At 38.5% G+C, this 23,040-nt stretch overlaps 1 protein-coding gene across 5 annotated transcripts in view; it reads left to right on the forward strand.

Moving 5' to 3' along the window:
* Positions 1-16,054, forward strand: part of LOC126299113 (microtubule-associated protein Jupiter-like) — a 110,306-nt gene extending 94,252 nt beyond the window's left edge. The window contains exons 1-4 of one of the 5 annotated variants that reach the window (XM_049990811.1): positions 268-373; positions 9,470-9,765; positions 11,396-11,485; positions 15,163-16,054. In XM_049990811.1, coding sequence (XP_049846768.1) covers positions 312-373; positions 9,470-9,765; positions 11,396-11,485; positions 15,163-15,401 — 687 coding nt within the window. In that variant the 5' untranslated portion in view covers positions 268-311 and the 3' untranslated portion in view covers positions 15,402-16,054. Of the gene's footprint in view, positions 1-267; positions 374-8,169; positions 8,245-9,469; positions 9,766-11,395; positions 11,486-15,162 lie in introns of those variants that run through there. The other 4 variants (XM_049990812.1, XM_049990815.1, XM_049990813.1 and 1 more) reach the window with 4 other exon arrangements.
* Positions 16,055-23,040: the final 6,986 nt, after the last annotated feature.

The raw sequence follows: 23,040 nt of genomic DNA on the forward strand, positions 1-23,040 counted from the left end.
GGAGCGCGCAAGGAATTTATTTTGGCATGATACTGCAACTGACGAAAAAGACTTTGTGCCATTGCATCTCTTGACAGAGGACTTCATTTGCAGTTTTTGGGGCAGAGTGGTGCCTAACTATATATAGTGTGTGTTTTGGTGCGCGCTGGGCGTATCGACGGCGAGAGCCCCCCGCCGTCCTGCTGGGTAGGGTGAACGAACGGTACGCCGCGTCGCGCCGCTTCCAGGTGGAAGGGTGGAGAAGGGAAGGGAAGCAGTCTATATAAGCGCGCGGGAGGCGGCAGGCGCGCAGTTGCTCGCTACCAGGCGTCATGGCGGTGTACGCAGCATATCGACATATCGAGCTCGACAATGTGGGCTACGGCAAAAAAAGGTGAGGCTGCAAGCATGCTCAGTCAGAAAATTTACACAGTCTGACTGCGTGAAATACCAGTAGCTACCCTAGTGTTAATTCCCTTTTGCATTTCTTATATTCCGCCCCCCCCCCCCCCCTCCAACAAAGATACGTGGGAGGCTTCCAACTTCAAATTATCCTGCAACACCTTTAGGAAAAATTTAATTAATTAGTCCGCCAAAACACTAAAACTTACGTGCTCACGTTGGACGTCTCTTGTCTTACGCTGAATTCGTCATAAGAAAAAGAAAAATTGCTGACGATTGTCTAGTGGTATTTATGCAACACTACAATATTGTTAATAGTTTCTCGCTGTGTTGTGCCTGAATTGTCTCCCTTTAAATCCAGAGTATAAGCCTAATTTTTTCTGTAGTGATAACTCTTTTTAGACAAGAGTTCATTGTGTGATTTGTTCATCGATAAAAACTGGAGAAATCATTTCCGGACAGTTATTCTCAGATAAAAGTGTTGGTTTCTGTCGCCATTATATATTCGAAATGCTGGTTGAAACAACATATGCTTCATTTTTATGTCTGGTATTATTGTCGCAGTGTGTGTTGGGAGAGTGGGGGGAAAATGGGGTGCGCTGCGACGCGTGGTTGGCGCTTTTGAGTGCAGCAGGCGAGGGGGCCGAGCAGACTGTCTGTTCCTATTCTGTTTTGACTTCCGCGCCAGAACCGGAAAAGCCCCTGTTGGATGCTTAGTGTTCATTATTAAGGCGTCGAATGTCACTCTACTGCTCTAGATATTTTTCCTCTCTTTAGTGAATTCCATTCAATGACTGGATTTTAGTTAGGAGAGTGCAGAATTTAACTGCTTCCACAGAAAGCGGATTCTTTAAATTTTCTGTTACTGTAATCAAAAAACACGCGAAATTTGAGTAGTCCATCCCATTTGACAATGCAAGTAGTGACACAGTTGGTGTACACCTATCTTCAGCGCATTTCTCGTGTGTTTTAGATTGTTGCAGAGAGTGGAAGTGGCAACGGTACGAAAAGAAATAACAAACGGGCACAGCGGATGTGTCACGTTATGCGTGTTCTGCGTTGACCCTGATGCGTTTTCGTGCGTGTGGTTGTTTTTATTGCCTGTGCCTGGTGCTAAACTTTACCAATATAATAGTGTGATATTAAGGCAAGTTATCCCATGCCTGTTTCTACATTTGGTGGCTAAGAATTTGCGATTTTTAGACGACGTGTTTATTAAGCCACGTCATTCTCATGGCCGTTGACATGGCTCCGTTGAGGAATATTTAGTATGAAGGGCTAAAGTAATAGTATTTACACGTTTTTTCGACTTCGACAAAGTTTACACAGAAGTTGTTAAAAAGAATGGTATAAAGAAGATTGTAGTTTGCAGACAATGGAGCTGCAGATAGTACGATTTGAACTTCTTTGTCTGTACATCGGGAATTTTCAGAAACACCATGTAAGCCCAGTCGTTGTGTAGTTGTACTGTGGAAACGCTAACGCGAAGTACAGACTAATATTCTGAGAGTTTGTACATTATTATTAAGTCGGTGATCCTAAATGCCCACAACATAAATCAGTTTTTTTTAAAAAAAACGTGTTTTAATGAGTCAAAGTGGTTCTTGATGAAATGCGAAGTTCTTAACCCATGGTTATGATATTCAAACGCTTGTAACTGAATACTTGTGACTTGTCGCGCGAAAGAAAACGGTCGATGTACAAATGCACAACTCCACCTTGGTTCAGTGCAGCCCCACAGATATCCATAAATAACTGGATGACAGTTTCAGACAGAAAAAACGATTCACCTCTATGTATAACCACCATGTGGTATTAACGCTGAATTTCAGGTTGGTTTAGTTAGTTCTACATTTAAGTGGCACTAAAAATTGTAATGTTTCCAGCACTAAAATGGCGATACAGTTTAGTTTGTGTCGAAACAGTGGTAGTTTCGCTTTGATAACTCACTCGTACGCATTTGCTGAAAATAATCAATCATGTGTCTGTACTGTTTTCATTGGAACCTATACATAGTACTAGCGAGAAACTTAAATTACTACTTCAAGAAGACTTATCTGGGGAGGCTCTATTCATAAAGTTCGAATGATACATAAGAGGAGGTATAGAACTATTAAATAACTTGTAATTTTCATACATAGTTTTACGTCTCATTGGTGCTTGCTCTTAGATAAGACTACTTCACCAGGCTACTGGGGATCTCCTCAAGCTTTGGAACGCTAAAGATCGACTTTCCACTCTGCAATACGATTAGATTCTAAGAAGCATAATATATGCTATCTGATGAAAAGTATATGGACATTAAAGTGAGATGTGTCCACCCTTCGCCTTTATGCCAGCGCGAACTCTTCTGGGAACACTTTCAGTGAGGTGTCTGAATAAGTCTTCGATCCAGACTACATACCAATCAGGTTCCTTGCAGAGTATGCTGATGCAGTAGCTTCACACTTAACAATTGTAGCCAATCGCTTGCTCGGCGAAAGATCCACACTCAAAGACTGGAAAGTTGCACAAGTCAAACCAATATTCAAGAAAGGTGGTATGAGTAATCCACTAAATTACAGGCCCGTAACGTAAACGGCGACGTGCAGCAGGATTTTGGAGCATATATTGTGTTCGAACATAATGAATTACATCGAAGAGAAAGGTCAATTGACACATGGTTAACGCGGATTTAGAAAACATCCTTGTGAAACACAACTAGCTCTTTACCCACACGAAGTGTTGAGTGCTATTGACAAAGGACTTCAAATTGATTCCGTATTTCTAGATTTCCAGAAGGCTTTTGACACTACCACACAAGCGACTTGTAGTGAAACTACATGCTTATTGAATATCGCCTCAGTTACGTGACTGGATTCGTGTATTCCTGACAGAGGGCCACAGTTCGTAGTAACTGGCGGAAAGTCATAGAGTAAAACAGGAGTGATTTCTGGCGTTCCCCAAGGTAGTGTTACAGGCCCTCTAATGTTCCTTATGTACAACGTATATAAACTATTTATGAGACAACCTGAGCAGCGGTGGATGATGATGATGATGATGTTGTCGTTCACCATCTAGTAAAGTCATCAGAAGATAAAAAATTGCAATTCGATTTATAAAAGACATCTGGGATGCGGCAATTGGCGCTTCACCCTAAATAATGAAAAGTGAGAGCTCATCCACGTGAGCGCTAAAAAAAAAATCCGCTAAACTTAGATTACACGATAAATCAGTAAAATCTGAAGGCTATAAATTCAATTAAATTTCAAGGAATTATAATTACGAACAACTTAAATTGGAAAGAACACACAGAAAACATTGCGGAGAAGGCAAACCAGAGACTTCGTTTTGCTGGTAGAACACTTAGAAAATGCAACAGATCTTCTAAGACTGCCTAATTAGTTGCGATGGAACCTTCTCAAGAAATTTCAATCACCAATTTTCTCCTCCGAATGCGAAAAATATTTTGTTGGCTCCGAACTACAAATGGAGACATAATCATTATTATAAAGTAAGGGAAATGAGAGCACGCACCGAAAGTTATAGGTGCTTGCTTTTTCCCGCGCGCTGCTAGAGAGTGAAATAATAGAGAATTATTGTGAAGGTGGTTCGATGAATCTATGCCAGGCACTTAAGTGCGATTTGCGGAGTGTCTAAGTAGACGTAGAATGACGGCCCATTCTTCCTCAAGACCCAAAACCAGAGACGATAGTTATGTTGGGCGCTGGTGCCTGGAACGAAGTCTAAGCTCTACCTCGTTCCAAAGGTGTTCTGTTGGGTTCAGGTCAGGACTCTGAACAGGTCATGCCAGTCGATTTCAGAAAGGCTACTGTCCACAAACCATTGCCTCACAGATGCTGCGCTTACAGGGTGTATTTTCATGTTGATACAATGAATCATCTTCTAACTGTTTCTCTACTGTGCGCAGTGCGGTAAAATGTGTTTTGCATTTTAAGCGCCGTAAGGGGACCACAACCTAACCACGAAAAACACCTACCCTACCCTGCCGTGACGACCTTCACCTTTAGCTAACTGTCGTGTAACATTGACTACGTAAACGTATGGCTAACGAGGAGCTGGCCAAACATTGTATCCTATTCTTTTTAACTCTCTGCGCAGAGTCATTGTGCTAGCTGGAGTTCTAGTAGCATTTTGGAACTGATCAGTGATTTCTTGTGCTGATTCCATATCGTATTTTTGTAACCACCCACCTTGGTGCTCGTCGCTCCTTTACGATCAGTAAGAGGTCTGTCTAATTGAGGTTTAGTTGCGGTTGTTGGTTTGCGTTTCCACTTCATAATCATCAGCAGTCGACTTGTGCGGCTTTAGAAGGGGTGAAATGTTCCTGTTTGATTTGTTATTCAGATGACATTAAAGGACGTAGTATAAGTTTGATATTACTGACCTTTCATGGCTGACACACTCTGCTGTTAGTGCCTCTCCAGTGACAACATACTACATTCCGCCTCCTTTTACACAGACTGGTCCACTTCATGACATCCAGTGGTCAGTTCTGCATCACATGTCCTCCGGATACTTTGGTAATATAGTGCCAAGTTCTTGTTTCAAGCAACCAGTGCACAACACAACTGTCGATCATGATGGCAAGATAACATTACATTACTGGTGGGAAGAATGATTATTATCTTAGCAATACGTACTGACTTAGTTTTAGCAATAAATGTAGCAGAGAAGTCATGTTTTCGCCAAATAGTATCAGTGGATACTTTCAATCGCTGCTGCTCAGCTAATGCCGATTTGCTGACCAAGTATATAACTAAGGGTCACATTCTACTAAATACCTTTGCTGTAGGCATAAAGTGGTTTGTAGGACCTGTCGATTTTCTTTGCGGACGTTGCCCTCCACCTTTTAAGGACCAGCTCCACATGGCCGCAACCTGCTTTGTATTCATATTGTTCATAGAATGCGCTAGAAAATCTTGTAATCTCATTTCGACAAGGTCATGCCTTGCTGGTTCATAGGAAATTTCGCTGAAACTTGTTTCTTGTCCTTTGTTCAAGTTTAGAAGCCACTTACTAGTGTTTAACGAATAGAGCGTTGGGCAGCGGCAATGTTTGCTCTGAAACAGAAATACATGGCTAAAGTGGTAGATGTGTAGACAGATGCTGTTGGTACTGTGACCTGTCGCCTTTACAGAGGTTGGTACTGCTAGACGGTATTACAGTAGTACACTTGTCAGACATCATCCGCAGAGAAAGGAAAAATGCTGGCTAATTTCTTACAATTTGTCTCAGAGATACAACGTTAACCACCTTTAGAGTTTTCCAGATGTCGCATTACATTTGTGGGTGCTTGGTGACACTCCCCGGCATCGCAAATTCTTTAGAGACTTGTACGTATGGTAAAGACGTTAGCAAATCATGTCGTGTCTCATCGTCATTTTCGGCGTCTAGAGAAGTGTTACGCCGCCTGACAAATTGTAAAAGTCAGAACAGAAAAGGCTATCTTCAGCTTCGTCGCATTAAGTGTAATTTCGTCTCTGAGCCTGTAAAATTGTTCGCGGTTTACTTCTCATTAACATTCTCTGATGTCACATCACCGCAATTTACCGTTAAAAGTGATTACCATATAATCAGAATGAAACTAAATGCAATTGTCATGGGCTTGATTTGCGATGATCATCTTGGTAACTCATCCTAAGTCCTGATGAATCGCTCAGATATCAATGCTTAAAATAACCATCACAACTAGGTGTGACTACAAAGACTGTTCACATCAGTTTGTTTACTTCAATGTCTGTACGATATATTTTTGTAGAAGGTACATTTAGTAATTTGTAGTAAAAATACAGCAGAATTCCTCGACATAGTCAGTTTATTGCGTCTGGATTCAAGTATTATTACTCAGATAGGTTCTATGGAAAGTGTTAGGTTCTGGTAATAAAATACACACTGCAAATTCTTGCTACAACAACTGGCTAGTAGATTTTTTTACTCATTAATCTCGATTGCAACTTGCTGGATGTACTTTCCACTTTCGTACTCACATTTTCAAAAACTAACCTAATGACATTGCTACAAGATTTTCACTCTCTAAGGCCGTAGCATTTCTTCCAGATGATTCATAGCATTTTTCAAATAGGCTTGTTACGCTATCAATCAAGACAATGTTAAATATCTTTCGATCCATTTTTATGGGTGCTAACGTGTGTTGTTTTTAGAATTGGAAATTTTTTCAGGTGATGATGATGATCGGTTATCAGAGCCCGTACAAATTCCCAATCCTTACACTCCCCCGTCTCCCCATTTTCCCGAATAATAATGAAATGACGTCCCCCAGACGGAGAAAATCCCCGACTTGTCCGAGAATCGAACCCGTGATCCAGAGGCAGCAGCGCTAACCACTAGACCACGACTTGCGGGCAGCTTTTCAGAGAGAATAAACGCAACGCGGTAGACACTAAGGCGTGGTCGTTGCGAAGACTGAATACATTGACTAGCCGGTCTTCGTCCCTCTTCCATTATGGCGCAGGGTGGGTGGGTGGCGCGTCACGCAAGGTAGGGGAGAGTGGTAACAAGCACGGGGAGCGTTTCCGTCTCTCACGGAATGGATCGAAGTACAGACACCATTGTTGAGCTCGGAAGTAGTTCGGCGTGTAAAGTCTGTAAAATTCTGAAACTACTGATGAATTGTCGAATAAAAAATCTCGAACAATGCGCGCGATGAAATGTATGATACAGTGGTTAAACTTCAAACAACAGTAATATTATGTTGTGGAACTTCTGGTGATAAACATGTTTCACACAGAAGCAAATTCCCCCAACAAAATATTATGCTAACATCTTTGTAGCAGCTACATTTGGGCTGCAGAGACTCCACATTGACGATATTTTAGATGTTACATTGGTAATTTCTTTCCAGCAGACGGTGAAGTTGTTCGTGTTTGGGCACATGAACATAACAGATGCAAAACAAGTTGTTTTTTGAATTGCTGGTGTTTTTGGTAATTAGAGGGTGTGGGGAGAGGGGGGCAGAGACATCACCCCTTTCATCTGGATATTTCATCTCTTGAGCTTCTAGCTAATTATACCTTAATATTTCCGTGAAGCATTCAACACTTGCAAAATTTTGTTTTTGGCACATTTACTTGATACTTCTTCCTTATTTGGGAGGTAGATATTAGCACTAAGCCATTTTCTAATGGGATGACGATTATTGTGCGATGTGTATTTTTAATATCACAGCTGTCTGTTTTGACTGAAGTCCTAAATGTGGATGTTTCCATCAATAATAGAAAATCATGATTTGATTACATTTTAGAAATATTTGTTCATTTGGCAGAGTCATAATTAATGCAATGTATTATTTCCATGACACTTTGTTAACAAGAAATTGCATGTTTAAATACATGCACTATCAAACTGAGAGCTGTGGCCCCACATGTGACTGAACTTGCAGTAACTCATAATACAGTGGCATGACAGTAATAAGAACTGAAGGCAGTTGTCTCATCAGCTAATATCAGTAACAGTTGGGTGATGTTGTTGAATGGCTTAACAAAAATCTGTAGTTTTAACTGACAGAGGGATATGTAGCTACTGATAATAGTAGTATTGTCCTTGACACTGGGGGATTCCTATAGGTTTTGGATTCCAAACTTAATTGAAACTACCTGTAAAATGCAGCAGCAGATGGCTTAACTACCAAATTTGGCAGAAGTGGTACAGCTGAACACATTGCTTCAACAAGGATGCCCTACTCATCCCTGTGATGCAGTATCATAAAGCTGAAAAATTTGCCATTTTATCTGCATTCCTATATGCTTCAATAGTGTAATATTCCAGGTCAGTGAAACCTCCAGGTGGTGAATGCCATGATCTCTTTGGAGCAGATTGTAAAGGATCACCAGGTCACCTGAGGCAAGTACAATGCTTAAGAAAATAATGCTGGAAACGCTACAATAAGAATTGTTAGAATATTTTTACCATCTAAAAATGAATCCTTTGGCTTTTCTTTGCAGTTGGTGATAGATTTTATGAACAAATTGTGAAAAGGGTCAAACTGTAGTTCAGCAGGTCTTCTCACTTGGTTCATTAGTCCAGCATATTTTGACACTTTTCTCATATGACTTTCTATAAGATAGTGTGATCAAAAAATCTTTAAAATGGTAAGATGTCATTACAATGGAAATTTTGTTTTGAGGCAGTGGAATGTCATACTTGGCTCATAATGAGGAAAAAAAACTGGTGACAGTGTTGTTGGAGGAGGATTCTTTTGGGAGTTTCATGTGAAACATTTATGGTTGTAGCTAAGCATAGCTGGAGTGGAAACACAGCAACAATAAGAAGTGTCATTTGCTGTTTTCCCAAGTTGTGATGGTATCTGTACATCCTATATTTAGTTACTTTTAATGTTGTTCATTGCCTGGCACAAAACTTTAAACTGCATGTCCTTTTAGCTGCTTAGAATTGACTGAGTATAAACTGGGTTTTTATACAGTGGTGCTTTGTATGTGATTCCATTGACAGTGAGGTCAAAAGAGAGAGATGGAGCCTGAAACATGTCATCTGTATGTGAACTAATAGCGTAAAATAGCACTATGGTAGTTGAAAAGTTTAGGCTGCTGATCCATCCTTTAGATGGGATTCTGACAAGCTGTACTTCATGACACATGGTAAAAGATTTGGGTTTTGATTCAGTATGTGGGTTAAAGATCTGGTAATAAAGAGCTTTGGTTGACCACATACTTCCTATGCCTAGGTTTAACCTGGCAGTGACATCTGAGTAAGACTCCACAACTGTGTGTAAGCTGTTAAGTGTACAGACAGGTATTACTAATTTGAATTTAGTTTAAATCCTTCACTGCTTAAGTGTGAAGTTTTTGTATGACATAATTCATTTTATTGCTTCTACTACAGCGTAAAATTGAAACTGCTGTTTGTTAAAATTCAGCAGTTTCAGTTACTAATGGGTTCCATATCCTTTTGCGTGTTCAGATGAATCAAAATATTTGAATTAAAGTGTTAAGAGAAATCGTGGCTCTCTTTTATTTCTAGTGCATTGAAGCAATTTTCCTTTAGATGCATAAGTAATTATGTTGTGTGTAGTCTGAAATTTTCATTCATGTCTGTTATGTCATTGCAGGGTACTGAAACCACCAGGTGGAGGATCAAGCGATATTTTTGGGACTGCACCTGTGGATCAGAGCCCCAAACGCCGCACCAATTATATGCAGTCATCATTATTCGTTGAACCAGAATCTGTTAATACTACACCTGCTCGTGTAAAGTCTGGTAATGATACCCACAATAGATTATTTGGTGAAGTGACCACGAAACCTGTTACTCCATATTCATTGAAATCTAAATCTAACCTTGGCTTTGGTGATGAGCTGGATAACACACCTGCTGCTAATGGCAAGAACATATACTCTCCCAGAGGTGAGTGGCTGTCTCAAAATTGCATCTGTTTCTATGGCATCTATCAGGGACCTTAAGCATTTTTGCCAGTGACAATTGGTAGCTAGATTCTTGCTACTAGCGACTCGGAACAATAAATATTGGTCCAGTTTCGTCATGAATATTGTCAAAACAATTGAAAACTGTAGAGAAAAATCTAGTTTTCTCTCTGAACAGTTTGAGATAGTGTTTTGGAGCGATTGTTCTCACCTTTAGTTAACAGATGCAGTTTGAGACAACATTATGTAATGTTCAAAAGAATATAAAGTTCCTGCATATCTCTTGATTCTGCAAAGGATATCAATGTAAGTGACATGCATGCATTATTTTGGCACAGGTATCTGGTATGAAAGCATGTTTCCAGTTCTTGCCCAATACCTCCTAAGGGTGCTTAATGTTTAAGTACATTTTCTTCTTTTCCTTAATAATTGCCACTTACGGTGGTGGACATGATTCCTGGAATATTGTAGACATCTAGCTGTTCAGTTATGGTTTATAGGGAATTATTTTTCATGTTTTGAATAAAGGAATTGCAAAAGTACAAAGTCTGCATACTAAATATGTATGAGTAATTACATGAAAAATTTTGTGGATTGTGAGCATTCAGAGGTTCGAGTGTGAGAGAAATGGAGACTGTTTTTACTAGCCAGAAAGATTTATCTCTATGCAGACAGGGTCTCCGACCTGGTCCCTTATTTTTCACAGGCAGTGATTTTACTGATAAAGCTGAGTGTAACTCATGATCTGCCTGCAAGCTTAAATTTTGCTTGTGCACTTCTTCTACATTCTAGACACAAAATTGAAACTGTGGTTCTGGGTCACAAACTGAATAGCTCAGTCAGTAAGAACATGGCCATGAAGGCAAGGCAAAGTGCTGGTTCAGTGCACAGTTTTGACCTATCAGGGAGTTTAACAAGAATATCTCACTGTAAAGTGAAGGATTAATACTGGAAGAAGATAGAATGGCAGTTGAAACTCAGTGTTGTAAATAGTAAAATGTTTTTCTCGTCTTTGATGCGAGTTATTTGGTAGAATCATTCTAATCAAAAAAAGTGTAAAACTCAACATGTTTGGTTTGACATTTAGCTTGTTGCTGGAAAGGGGGGGGGGGGGGGTTTACAGTGTGCTAAATCTGAAATATTCCCAGATTGTGCTTGTAAAATTTCACAAGCAAAAGCAGTCAAATTTAGTGTCAATATTAGTCATCCATAAAGTATATTATAAATCTGAATGCACCTCATGAGAATGGTGCAGTTTGAGACTTGTATTCAGACACCTGGGAATTACTTGGGAATGTTGATGGAGGAAAACAGTGTGTGTGTGTGTGTGTGTGTGTGTGTGTGTGTGTGTAATAGAGAGAGAGGGGGGGGGGGGGTTGTCACTGTAAGTCATTCAAGAAAGTTATTTGCGGTTCTTTGAAAGATACACATTTCCTGCTGAAGCTTTATTCTCTACTGCAGTTGTTTTTGTGCAATCACCTTACATTCCTTCTGCCCACCCCTTTGTTTGAAATAACTGTTCTTGCCTGCTTTATAAATACTGTGTCAGTGTACTTAGTTGTGGGCTGTAATCTATGGCATGTTTGGTGTGGCATGTTCTGCGTTTTCAGCAGAAGTCCGTCGTAACCCTGTTACTGGTGATGGTATTGAGAGTGCAGATGGACTTAACAGAAATGTACGGAGGAGGATAAATAAATTTCTTGGTATGTTGTATAACATAGTAGTGTTTTTGGATTAGCAATCTGCCTGCTGTGTGACTGTAGGTAGTACTTTGGGTCATAGAGCTTTCACACATCTCAACATAGTGAAGCAGTCAGGGCAGTAGATAAATATATTTGTATAACTACTGCATAGTTCTACAAAACAGACTGCTAAATATAGGAAACGTATGTGTAAATTAGTCACATTTTTAGTTCATATCAGTGTAGTGTCTTACTCTATTTTGATGTTCAAAATAGTGTGTTGTTCATATGCAGTGTTGCACAGTACTATCTTTTTTCAGAAATAGATCCTTGTTAGAATATTATAGAATAGATCATTAACTACTGCAGTATATTTTTTTAGACTATTACTTGGAAAGTATTGTGTTCAATTCAGACTCCAAACAGCTCATGCACTTCTGTATGCCTTACATTCAGTAGTTACTTTAGTTGACCACATGCTTTTCCTTTCAGGTGAGTGCATGCTTTATATAGTACTAGTACATTTGTAGAGCACAAATTGCATGATAATTATGAGATAGAGAGAGAGAGAGAGAGAGAGAGAGAGAGAGAGAGAGAGAGATGCATATCCAGATAATGGCTTGATGGCATGATAATTTCACTGTAGTCACACATTGCTGTTACATTATTTAGCAATTACCAGATTTGACCATAAGATTCCCCAACTAACCCCATACGGTGTGACATCTTCAAGTTGCTGGTTAAATAGTTTGTAAATCGCATTCACAATAAAGGTTTTAGTATGGGAGGAGTCAACTGTAAAACAGTTTCATGCTGGAATAAATATTATTCCTTGCTGGCCACTTACACATGTCTAACTACTCCAATACAAGAACTTGTTCACACTTTTGGAACATGTAAAGAAAATAGATATTAATCTAAATTAAGTGCATGTCTGCTGCTGTTGATAGTTGTATTTCTGTGAGGAGGTTATCAGAATGTCTTACAGCTTGTACTTCATGCCATTATGGGCTCAATTTGTGACATAGTATAGTAGTGTAGCTCATATTTCCTCCTAGTATTGTACTTTTTAACATAATTTTTCTCAAGCTAAAATAGTTAGCTGAATTTAGTGGAGCTAATTAGTATGAACCTATAATTATTTCCAGTTTCTTGTTTAAGTTATTGAAAGATTGACGTTGGTGAACAGTAACATAATGTAAATTCTGTGGTACAGAATCTACACTTTAACAAAATATGTAGATGTATTCCCCCCCCCCCCCCCCCCCCCTCCTCTCCCCAAAGTATAATCCTGCTGTTCCCTGATGAATTAAAATATACCAAATGCATTGTAGTTCGCTATTATCTTTTCACAAAAGTATCTAAAAATAATGTTTCTAGCAGCTTTATTTGGACCACCTCCTCTTTCAATTTCAGTCACTGTATACTTGTGACAAATTTTAACTCTTTATCTGGTGACTTATTTCTTGCTAGTATGTCATGTTCTTCACTGACCTTTGTAGTGAGGGAGATTAACTATGGTCTTTCAAACTTTGAAGGATATCTGTTGGTGGCAAGTAGTTAAATACACCCATAAAAAATATCATTAATGATTTTTCTCTGTAGATGTATCTGTGGTTTAACAATAAGCACTTCAATCATCTGGAGGTGCAAAAAGCCTCCTCTGTTTGCAACTACAGATAAATAAGTAGTCCACATGGGGCCAGAAGAGCAGCATGATCAAACATTGTTTAGAGCCTGACTCCCTTAGCATGTCCCTTTGTCTTCCATGTACGAGAGTTCTTAATTATCAGAAGTATAAACTTGCTTCTGTCTTCCTTCCAGTAAAATTCTCCAGTATCTTTCCAGAATATTCCTCTCCGAGAACACTATGTTAAAATAATCCACTATCTAATTGAAAGTATCTGGACACCCATTAGTGGACATTAATGCAGGGTCTGTCCACCCTTTGCCTTTGACAACATGAACTCTGCTGGGGACACTTCCAGTGAGGAGTCTAAAAGTCTGTGGAGGTATGGCAGCCAATTGTTTCTCAAGAGCTGAAACCAGAGAACATAGCTGCAGACTCAAGCATCAAACATCACTAAGTTGACATTCCAACAGTCCCAAAGACATTGCCTTGGGTTCAGATTTGGACTCAGGTCTGACCATTCCATTTAAGAAGTTTCTTATCCACAAACCATTACCTTGCTGATACTGTTATACAAGAAGTTATATTGTCATGATGATACACTTGTTGTCTCCGAACTGTTTCTCTACTACACAAAGCACAGAAAGATGTCAAATGTGATCATATCCATCTGCAGTTAGCATTTCCTAGAGTGCAATAAGGGGACCACACCCCAAACTGCCCTAAAACTGAAAAATACCCTATACTGTTCCTCTACTCCACCCCCCTCCTCCTCACTGTTGGCACTACACATGATGGGAGGTAAAAGTTTTCCAGACATTCACCAAACCACTCTTCCATCAAGTTGCACTGGGTATGATGTGTTTCATCACTCTGTCACTTCTTTCCAGTCACCCACTGTCCGGTATCGCCAATTTACAATGCATCAATTTGGACTGATATGAGAAATGTGTGGTTTATAAAGAGCTAACTGACCATTGTACCCCATTATTTTCAACTCCTTTTGCACAGTCATTCTGCTAGGTGGACTGCTCGTAGAACTTCAGAACTCAAATGGTTCCTTGACTGATTTTGTGCGATTTGATACAGTCGCCCTCCTTAGTGCTTTAAGGACTCTGTCCTTCAGTACAGGTCATTTTGCCTGGTCTTGGTTTAACTATGATTGTTCCTTCACATTTCCACCATAGTCACATCACAGACAGTTGACTTCGGCAGCTTTAGTGGCGTTAAAGTATTCTTGATGGATTTGTTACTCATGTGACATCCATACTCTAAGCCACTGAGGTCACCTGACAAAACCATTCTATTATTTTTGCTTCTGCGTTGATAACACAGTACTCCTCACATCATTTTCTACTGGCAGGTCTGCCTGCAATTCCGCATTACATAGGGTCTTTGGATACTTTCAATCACATAGTGTGTAACTGTCTCAAGATACACAAACGCAACTATTACAACATTGGTTAGTGTTTGGTACTAGAAAGCACTTAAACTCTCACATAACTTCATTATCATAAGGGCAGCTTATTGTGTAAAACAGCTGTCATTCAATTAACAGAAACTTAAATAAATTGATCTGTAATTGGTAAAAGTAATTTATCCCAGGTTTAAGGGCAATGTCTGTTATGTTACCTCTTTCTACCCTTTGAATAATGTTATGATAGTTGTAGCCTTCCTTCTACAGCATTTGCCATTTCCCTTTATTTTCTTAATTTCTTCAGCACCTAAACAAGTAAATTGTTCTGAAGGCTAAAATTTGGTCATATTTTTTCTTGTTCTGTCAGCCCCAACAGCCCTCCTAAGTTTGGGTAAGTACATTCTTCTTCAGTGTAGTTTGCAACTTTTTATTTATACATTTCATTTTTTAAATGTTGTTTAAGTATTCAAATATTTTTTACTTACAGTGCCTGGTATAGTAAATGGTAAATAAACATGTTAGTGAATATTGTTAGTTAAGCTATACAGAAGCTCAGTAAAGTAAGATATGTTAAGAAATTTTTTGTACACTTGAGATGTGTTTATCTGTTGGATTTTTCATCAGTACTTATTAGATGTAATCTTCTCACAGGAGATGGCACCACTACCAATGGCGTGAAAGAAGCATCTGTTGCAAATGGCAATGATAATGCAAATGAAACTACCAACGTTAATGCCAATGTCAACAATGAAAACACTGCTGCATCTGCTTCGGCCCCTGCTGCTTCGGCTCCTGCTGCCTCCACTGCTACATCTTCTCCTGCACGAGCTGCCACTGCCCCACAGCGAAGCCGTGTCCCTCCGGGAGGCTTTTCTTCTGGGTTGTGGTGAAGCGATACTGTCTTGAAGTATTCCTCTTTGCGTGTGCTGAATAAAAGTCCTAATCTAACGTATTATTTCTCTATTCTTAATTTTGTATTTTAAATATTAAGTTCATATGGCAAGTATTTTTTGTTACTGATTGTCATTTTACCACACTGTGTTTTGACATACTTTACAGGTATGACTGATATATTTATTTCGTATTTGATACTTATTATTTCTATTTTATAGGATCAGTAATAAGGAAGTATTATTTCCCTTTCATTACTTTTTCTATCACTGACTGACTTGTAATTTTTTTAAAAAAATGAGAAAAGGGTGTCGATACTTAATTTTAAAAATAACTAAGGAGCTTTCTACTTTCAGGAGATTTTGTCATTAGTGATACAAAAAATTCTAAGCTGTAATTACACATGAAATGTCCTTCACAGTTGAAGAAGTTAAGGAGAAATGTAAATTTTTTGCTATAATATTTCAGAACTTAAGCATTGTTTGCTTCCAGTTGACACATGGCTATAATAGTCAGAACTGATAGGCTAATGTAAAATTTTTTATAACAGTGCCTCAGAAAATTCATAAAAGATTGTGTTAAAGTGCCTTTTAAACCACCCAGTGGTACTGTGTATGAATCTGTAGAATTAAAGAAAAAATTTAAAAAAAGACCTTGTGTCCTTATCTCACTCATACACCTTGACACTAGGGGAACTACCTCCATTTAGCAATCTGAATGATATACACAGCTGCTTTTTCCCCCCCATCATTAATACGGTCTTGTTCTGGAAATCAGCTATATATAATCCAACCTAATGCTGTTTAAATGATGTTTAATGCATTGTATTTCACTTCTAGATGCAGGACCTTTTTTGTATCTATTGAGGAGATACTGATTTTAGTGTCTTGATTTTTTGCTGACATAGGTTAGTGGTCTTGTTCCTCAACGCATTTGTGTTGACTATTATTTTCACTTTCCTATTTAGTATAAAATTTGTGTTATTTGATTCACTTCAGGATTTGTATTTGTAGTGGTTCCCCCCACCACACACACACACACACACACACACACACACACACACACACACACACAAAATTGGTGTGGCACCAGAGCATTGAGTCTACTGATAAGGTATTGCGTTTGTGCATTTATTTTACATGCACGTTCTTATGCACATTACGTACCAAATTGGGCTTCTCCAGATGGTGTGCTATACCAGTAACCGAAAACAAATTACATTTTCAGTATCAGAAAATAAGTCTCTCTCTGATACAATAGTTAATCTGGCTACAGTTGAGTAATTTTCACTTTTGAATTTTGAGGCAATATTTGCACCTTAATTTGAATTTATTGAAAATGAATTTTTCAGGTCTCCTGTAATAGGTAAGGCATGTGAGATTGTATAACACATTACCGAGGCAGACTGCAGTGATACTGAATTCAGAGCCATGCTGTTGCCATGATAAAATACACAGGTCAAAGTTTTTTTAAAACTATTCAGATAGCTGGTCTTTACAGATATTTATGAGCTGAATCCAAATCTGGCCTCAGTTTTTTTTTCCCCCCCCCACCTCATAGTTTCCGAGCAATATGTTTTTATCATATAGTATAAAAATCCTATGGTACACGGTAAATGGGGAAATTAATGAAATGCTTTGTTGCAACATAAGCAAGGTTTCTACTTACAGTAAGCTACTTAAAACAATGATACATGTTAATAGAGGTTTCACTTGTCAGCTGGAATTGGTTTGTATTTTCTTTCTCTTTTATCATTAAAGCTGCTTCTGTAGCTATTTCTACAATGATTCACTTGCTGAACTATTTAGTGAAGTGACCAACAGTAGTCTCCCCCCCCCCCCCCCCCCCCCCATCATGTTGCTGTTCCAGTGGCCTCGGTAGCATCACTTTAACATCCTGGTGAAAACTGTTTGCTTCTCACAAACATCTCCCATGTTGTTCGGGAAGTAATCAAGGTGACTGTTCAAAAAGTGAACTTACAGGCTCATCAAACATCCTAAAATTTTAAACTACTTTAACATTGTAGCTATAACAGAAACACTTTTGGGTCTTTCTTATGCCCTAAGAACTTTTTTACAGCTTGCTTGAATGATACCCATGCTACTTTCTCATTTAAGTTCATTGTGGAGTCAAAGTTAACATCAAACATCAATTTTCTGTCAGGTCTGAGAAAGATGCCTTCTTTTAGTTTAGCTTCTGAAAGTGTGGAAACGTTTGGCAAAGATACTTTAAAACATGGTCCATATTTAAGCAAAGCCCTTACAAACTGTTTCATTATGAATAACTTTATATGTAGATGTGGTAGGAGTACGTTTTTTGGATCTACGAGGTTTTAGAATGTTGTTCTCACCAGGTTTTAAAGACTCCCTAACAGGCCAGTTCTTTCTGCACCAGTATTGATCCCTAGCCCTACTGTCCCATTCACACAAAAAAACATGGAAATTTGGTAAAGCCACCTTACTGACCAAGTAGCATGCATGCTACTTTTAGATTGCCACATACCATCCATGAGCGGAATAGCCTATTTTATTTAGAACTATTTCTAGGTTTTCATAGCTTTCTTTTATATCTACAGAATGTCCAACAGATATAGATGCATACATTGTGTAATAAAATGGCCTTTAAACTACTTTTGGATGAATCAAACAGCCTCCAGTCTCACTTTTTGTATTCAATACCTCACTCATTCATTCGTCAGACTGGGAATGTCTGAGCAGTACACAAAATCACCTTCTTGGAAAATTGCTGCTCTCTCTCTCTCTCTCTCTCTCTCTCTCTCTCTCTCTCTCTCTCTCTCTTTCTATACATGTGTATGCTGGTTCCAACTGCCAAGAAGTTTTCTTTTAACCTAGAGCCAAGCAGTTCAGCTTTTTCTTTCATTAATCCCAGACCACTAACCAAATCGTTAAGCTCGGCCTGAGTAAACAATTTGGGCTCTAGACTTTGTTTTGCAGTGGAATTCATAATCTGGTGGTTCAGGAACCGGAAAATCTACACCATGCCCTACTGGTTGGATTGCTGGTGGAATGTTAGGGTAGCTTATTACCTTCGTTTTTTGAATTATAACCAGTAACACCATAACTGCAAAAGTAGCAGTCATTGGAATGATTTTTGGCTTCCTCCATATCTTGGGAAAAATAAATCTAAAGGCTTTTTTCTCCTTTTTGGACCATTTTCTCAGATCAACACACACAACATAGCTTATGTGGTGCCAAAGATTTATCTTGCCAAGTTTAGATCCAAAGTATGATAGATAAACCTTTTTCACAAAGTCTGTAATGTTTCTTTGGTATTTTTAATCACAAATTCACCACAAATGTAACAAAAATTGTAAGCATAGTTTTTACAATCACGATTAGACATTGTACTGAGCACATGTACAGGAAGCGGTAAAGTGAGGTTAGGTTGACAGTAAACAAAACTCAATCTGTTAACACAAAAATAGAATTGACCCTTTTTGCCAGCAAATGTTTTTAAGCAATACTACAATCATGATCTACATTCATTCCACCTCCTTTTTAAATTATTTTAACCATATAAAAGCTGTTAAATTTATTAAATTAAGCAACTTTTTAAAGAAATGGTGGGTGATACAGTTTTTTAAGTATCATATTTGGATTCCCCACCATAAAAACATAAGAAAAAGATTTTCGGTAAAGTTTTTCCATCATTTGCCTGTGATATAGATATCATTTTCAGCAGTGTTTCTAGAAATTGTACAATGCCATCCTTACTCCCTACCCAGCGTACATTGATTGCTGTTAAATCAGTAACTTACTACTACTGCTGGTGCTGTGCATGTAATGATGGCTTTTGAAGATTTTGCTACACAATTTCCCTGCAAACGATTGCTATAATTACAGTACTGTATGTGAATATTTGTTGTAGCAAGTTCCTAAATGGCACACTTTGAATCATTAACAAAGACTGAACAACAATCTTCACTGAGAAATGCACGGTGCTAAAATGATTCCAGTTGGATGACGCACTTAATTTGCGTTTGACACAAGCGTTCATTGTGAGCATTGTAGTATGTAGTGGAATTCCCCATACAAATGATAACAGAAAAAAAATTATGCTTCATTAAAATTTCAAAGCGCTGTTTCTTTTTTGCTATGTTTCATGAAATTACTAGGTGTGGCTAAAATAATAATCTTCTTTCCCTATCCACACACATGTAGGTTGGATGTGTCTTTTGTTGATGTAGTGTTGAAAGAAATGTTTCTAGATGACATAGTAAAACACAGCTGTGAAATTTCAATATTTAAAACCAGATTATCTGTATAGGAACCAAAATTGTCAATTTTTGTGCTTGTAATGTATTATGTTTTACTGCTTTCTCTGTACTGAAACAGGGAAAAAACCCATGAGCATATACTGCTGTTAATTGGGCATAATTTTTCTAAATACTCCAGAACTGCACCGAGCAAGGTGGCGCAGTGGCTAGCACACTGGAGTCTCATTCGTGAGGACGACGGTTCAATCCCACATCCGGCCATCCTCATTTAGATTTTCTGTGATTTCCCTAAATCACTGCAGGCAAATGCCGGGATGGTTCTTTTGAAAGGGCACGGCCGACTTCCTTCTCCATCCTTCCCTAATCCGATGAGACCGATGACTTCGCTGTTTTGGTCTCTTCCCCCAAACAAACCAACCAACCAACTCCAGAACTGCAATGTCACGCATAAGTTGTTCATAAATAAGGGGTCTGTTTAATATTCGTTCCACTGGTGAGTCAAATGTACGACGAGGGTAATCATAATATGAAACTGATAACCATTCTTAGAGTAAAATCATAGTTTTGGCGAAAGTTTCTAAATCCAATGGAAGTGAAATGTTAATTTGTATTTTCTGCAATTTCCATTGGTAAAGTAAAGTAAATTGATGCTCATTATAGTTTGAGTTCAGTATTGGGACACTGAATGACAGACTGTATAGTAACTATGATAATTCCGGCAGTTTACTTGCACTTCAGGCATCAACTTGTTGTATGTAGGCTGAAGCGATGAGTGAAAATTTGTACCAAGTTTGGGATTTGAACTCTCGTCTTCTGCTCACTAGGCAGATGCACTAACCACTATGTAATCCTGGCACAGTGGCATTTCACGACTGCACAGACTACCCTAGCATGCCTCCCTCCTCAATCCAAATTACCATTCATGCCTCACTCCACTTTGTTTTAGGGGGAATACCAAATGGTCTGGAGGTATGAATGGGAACTTGGATTCCCCCTAAAACCAAGTGAGATGAGGCATGAATGGGAATTTGGATTGAGGGAGGCATGCTAGGACAGTCTGTGCAGTTGGGCAAAGCCACCGTGCCAGGGTGGTGTAGAGGCTAGTGCATCTGCTAAGTGAGCTGGAGGCCTGGGTTTGAATTTTGCCTAGGTACAAAATTTCATTCTCCACTTAAGTTTCATATGCACACTTGATTATGCTAAATTAATAACATAAACTTGAAAAAGTAACATCAGTTAACATTTAAATTTCGTTAAAAAAAATTGTGGTCAATCTTTAATAAAGAGGTTGTTACTTGTCCCATATACAGACCGCAGGACAATGGTGCTGAACAAGTATATCTGAACAGAAAACACTAAGTAGATGACTCCCAAATCCCTGAAAGTTTTCTGACAAGTTGTAATTATTTTGTGTCCATTATAATTATCCGGGCTGTTATGCCGTGGTCGGTTGATGAATTCTGTGATGATTCCCAATGTTTCGTCTCCAACTGTAGGAGACATCTTCTAGGGGATCCATAGCTCGATGGAAGGTCCAACACACCCACTGGCTCTGTAATTATTTTGCATAATAGGACATCTTGTTGTTGAGAAACGTGACTGACAATAATCGAACAAAGTTGATTCCAGCAACACACACTGAAATATTTCACATTATTACCAGTTGCATAATACTGCTGGCTGCCTTCCCAGCTAATGAAACTCTAGATTAGTGATGCACCATAATAAAGAAAAATTTGGAGAAGGAATTAAAGTTCAGGGAGATGAAATAAACACTTTGTTGTCTGACAATTATGATACCAGCAAAACTCAAAGGACTTGGAAGAATAATTGAACAGAATGGAAAGTGGCATGAAAGGATGATACAAGATGAACATCAATAAAAGCAAAATGAGGGTAATGGAATGTAGTTGAATTAGATCTGGTTGTGCTTAGTGACTTAGATTAAGGAGGACAGTAAATGTGTATTAATGTAGTCAGTAAAATAACTGATGGCCGAAGTAGAGAGGGTATAAAATTTAGACTGGCAATAGCAAGACAAACATTTCTGAGAAAGAGGAATTGAACATTCAATATCAATTTAAGTGTTAGAAGTATTTTCTGAAGATATTTGTGTGAAGTTTAGTCTTTTAAGGAAGTGAAATGTGGATGATAAGCAGTTCAGCCAACAAGAGAAAACAAGCCATTGAAATGTGGTGCTACAGAAGAATGAAAAGATACTGAAAAGCATTTTGGGGGGGGGGGGGGGGGGGGAAGAAATTTGCAGTAATTATTTAGGGTTAAGAGACTTGCATGGGATAGATTAGCAGAGAGAATATTCAAACCAGTCTGAGGACTGAAGACCACAACAACCACCACCTTAATAAATGATGTAGCATACCTTAACACCTTGTAGCATGAAAGCTGTGTTGTGAACAGGTCTCAATGATCATAATGTCTTGGAATATGTATGAAGTACAGTGAGCCATGAGTTAAATCTTTTGCTCTCTAGTGGGCATGCAATAAGTGGAAATAGGCAAACATACATTGCCCTATAATGGACTGAAGTATTTAAGCCAACATTTTCTTATGTATGTATTGTCATTTAATTAAACCTTTATGCTACCAATCTAAAAATTTAATATTGTGTATTGCACATTTTTCTTGTCGTTCCAGTATACAAGATCACATATTTGAGTATGTACTTCAAAATTTCATTTAATTAAAAGATCAAGAAACTAGAACCTATTAATAAATTGTAGAAAAAAAAAATTAATTTTTATCAGCTGAAATAAGTTGATATCTAAAGTTTTATCAGAGTAAGTTTCACATGTCAACATCACAGATAATTTGTAATAAGGTATGTTAGAAGCAGCATGGAAATCTAGTGACGCCCTTCTGATGTGTGCCAATTTTTGGGCTGGTGTCTTGTATCTGTGTACACAAGTATGGCTTAGCAGTCTCACAGGTTGGCTGAAACAGTAGTGCCCACATTTGCACCATACTGCTAATATATGGTAGGTTCCCTAATGTATAAGATGTAGGAGAATAACAGCTAATGTGACCCATCCTTAAGTACTAAGTGTTTGGGATCCCCACCAGGTTGGATTAAAGGAAGGCACTGAAGCAGTGCAAGAGGTGTGTCACTATATTTGTTACCAGCAAGTTTGATCAGCACACAGACACTACGGAGATGTTTCATGAACTCTAATGGAAATCTCTACAGGGAAGACGGTGCTCCTTTCAAGAGGTACTATTGCAGAAATTTAGAGAACTGGCATTTAAGGCCTACTGCAAAATAATTCTACTGCCTCCAATGTACGTTTTGTGTAAGGACCACAAATTTGAGCTCTTATAGAGACTCAGTCTTTTTTTCCTCTCACCCTACTTGCAGGTGGAACAGGAAAGGAAAAAGCATCCAG

This window comes from Schistocerca gregaria, chromosome X (assembly GCF_023897955.1).
Source record: "Schistocerca gregaria isolate iqSchGreg1 chromosome X, iqSchGreg1.2, whole genome shotgun sequence".
NCBI classification, from domain to species: domain Eukaryota; kingdom Metazoa; phylum Arthropoda; class Insecta; order Orthoptera; family Acrididae; genus Schistocerca; species Schistocerca gregaria.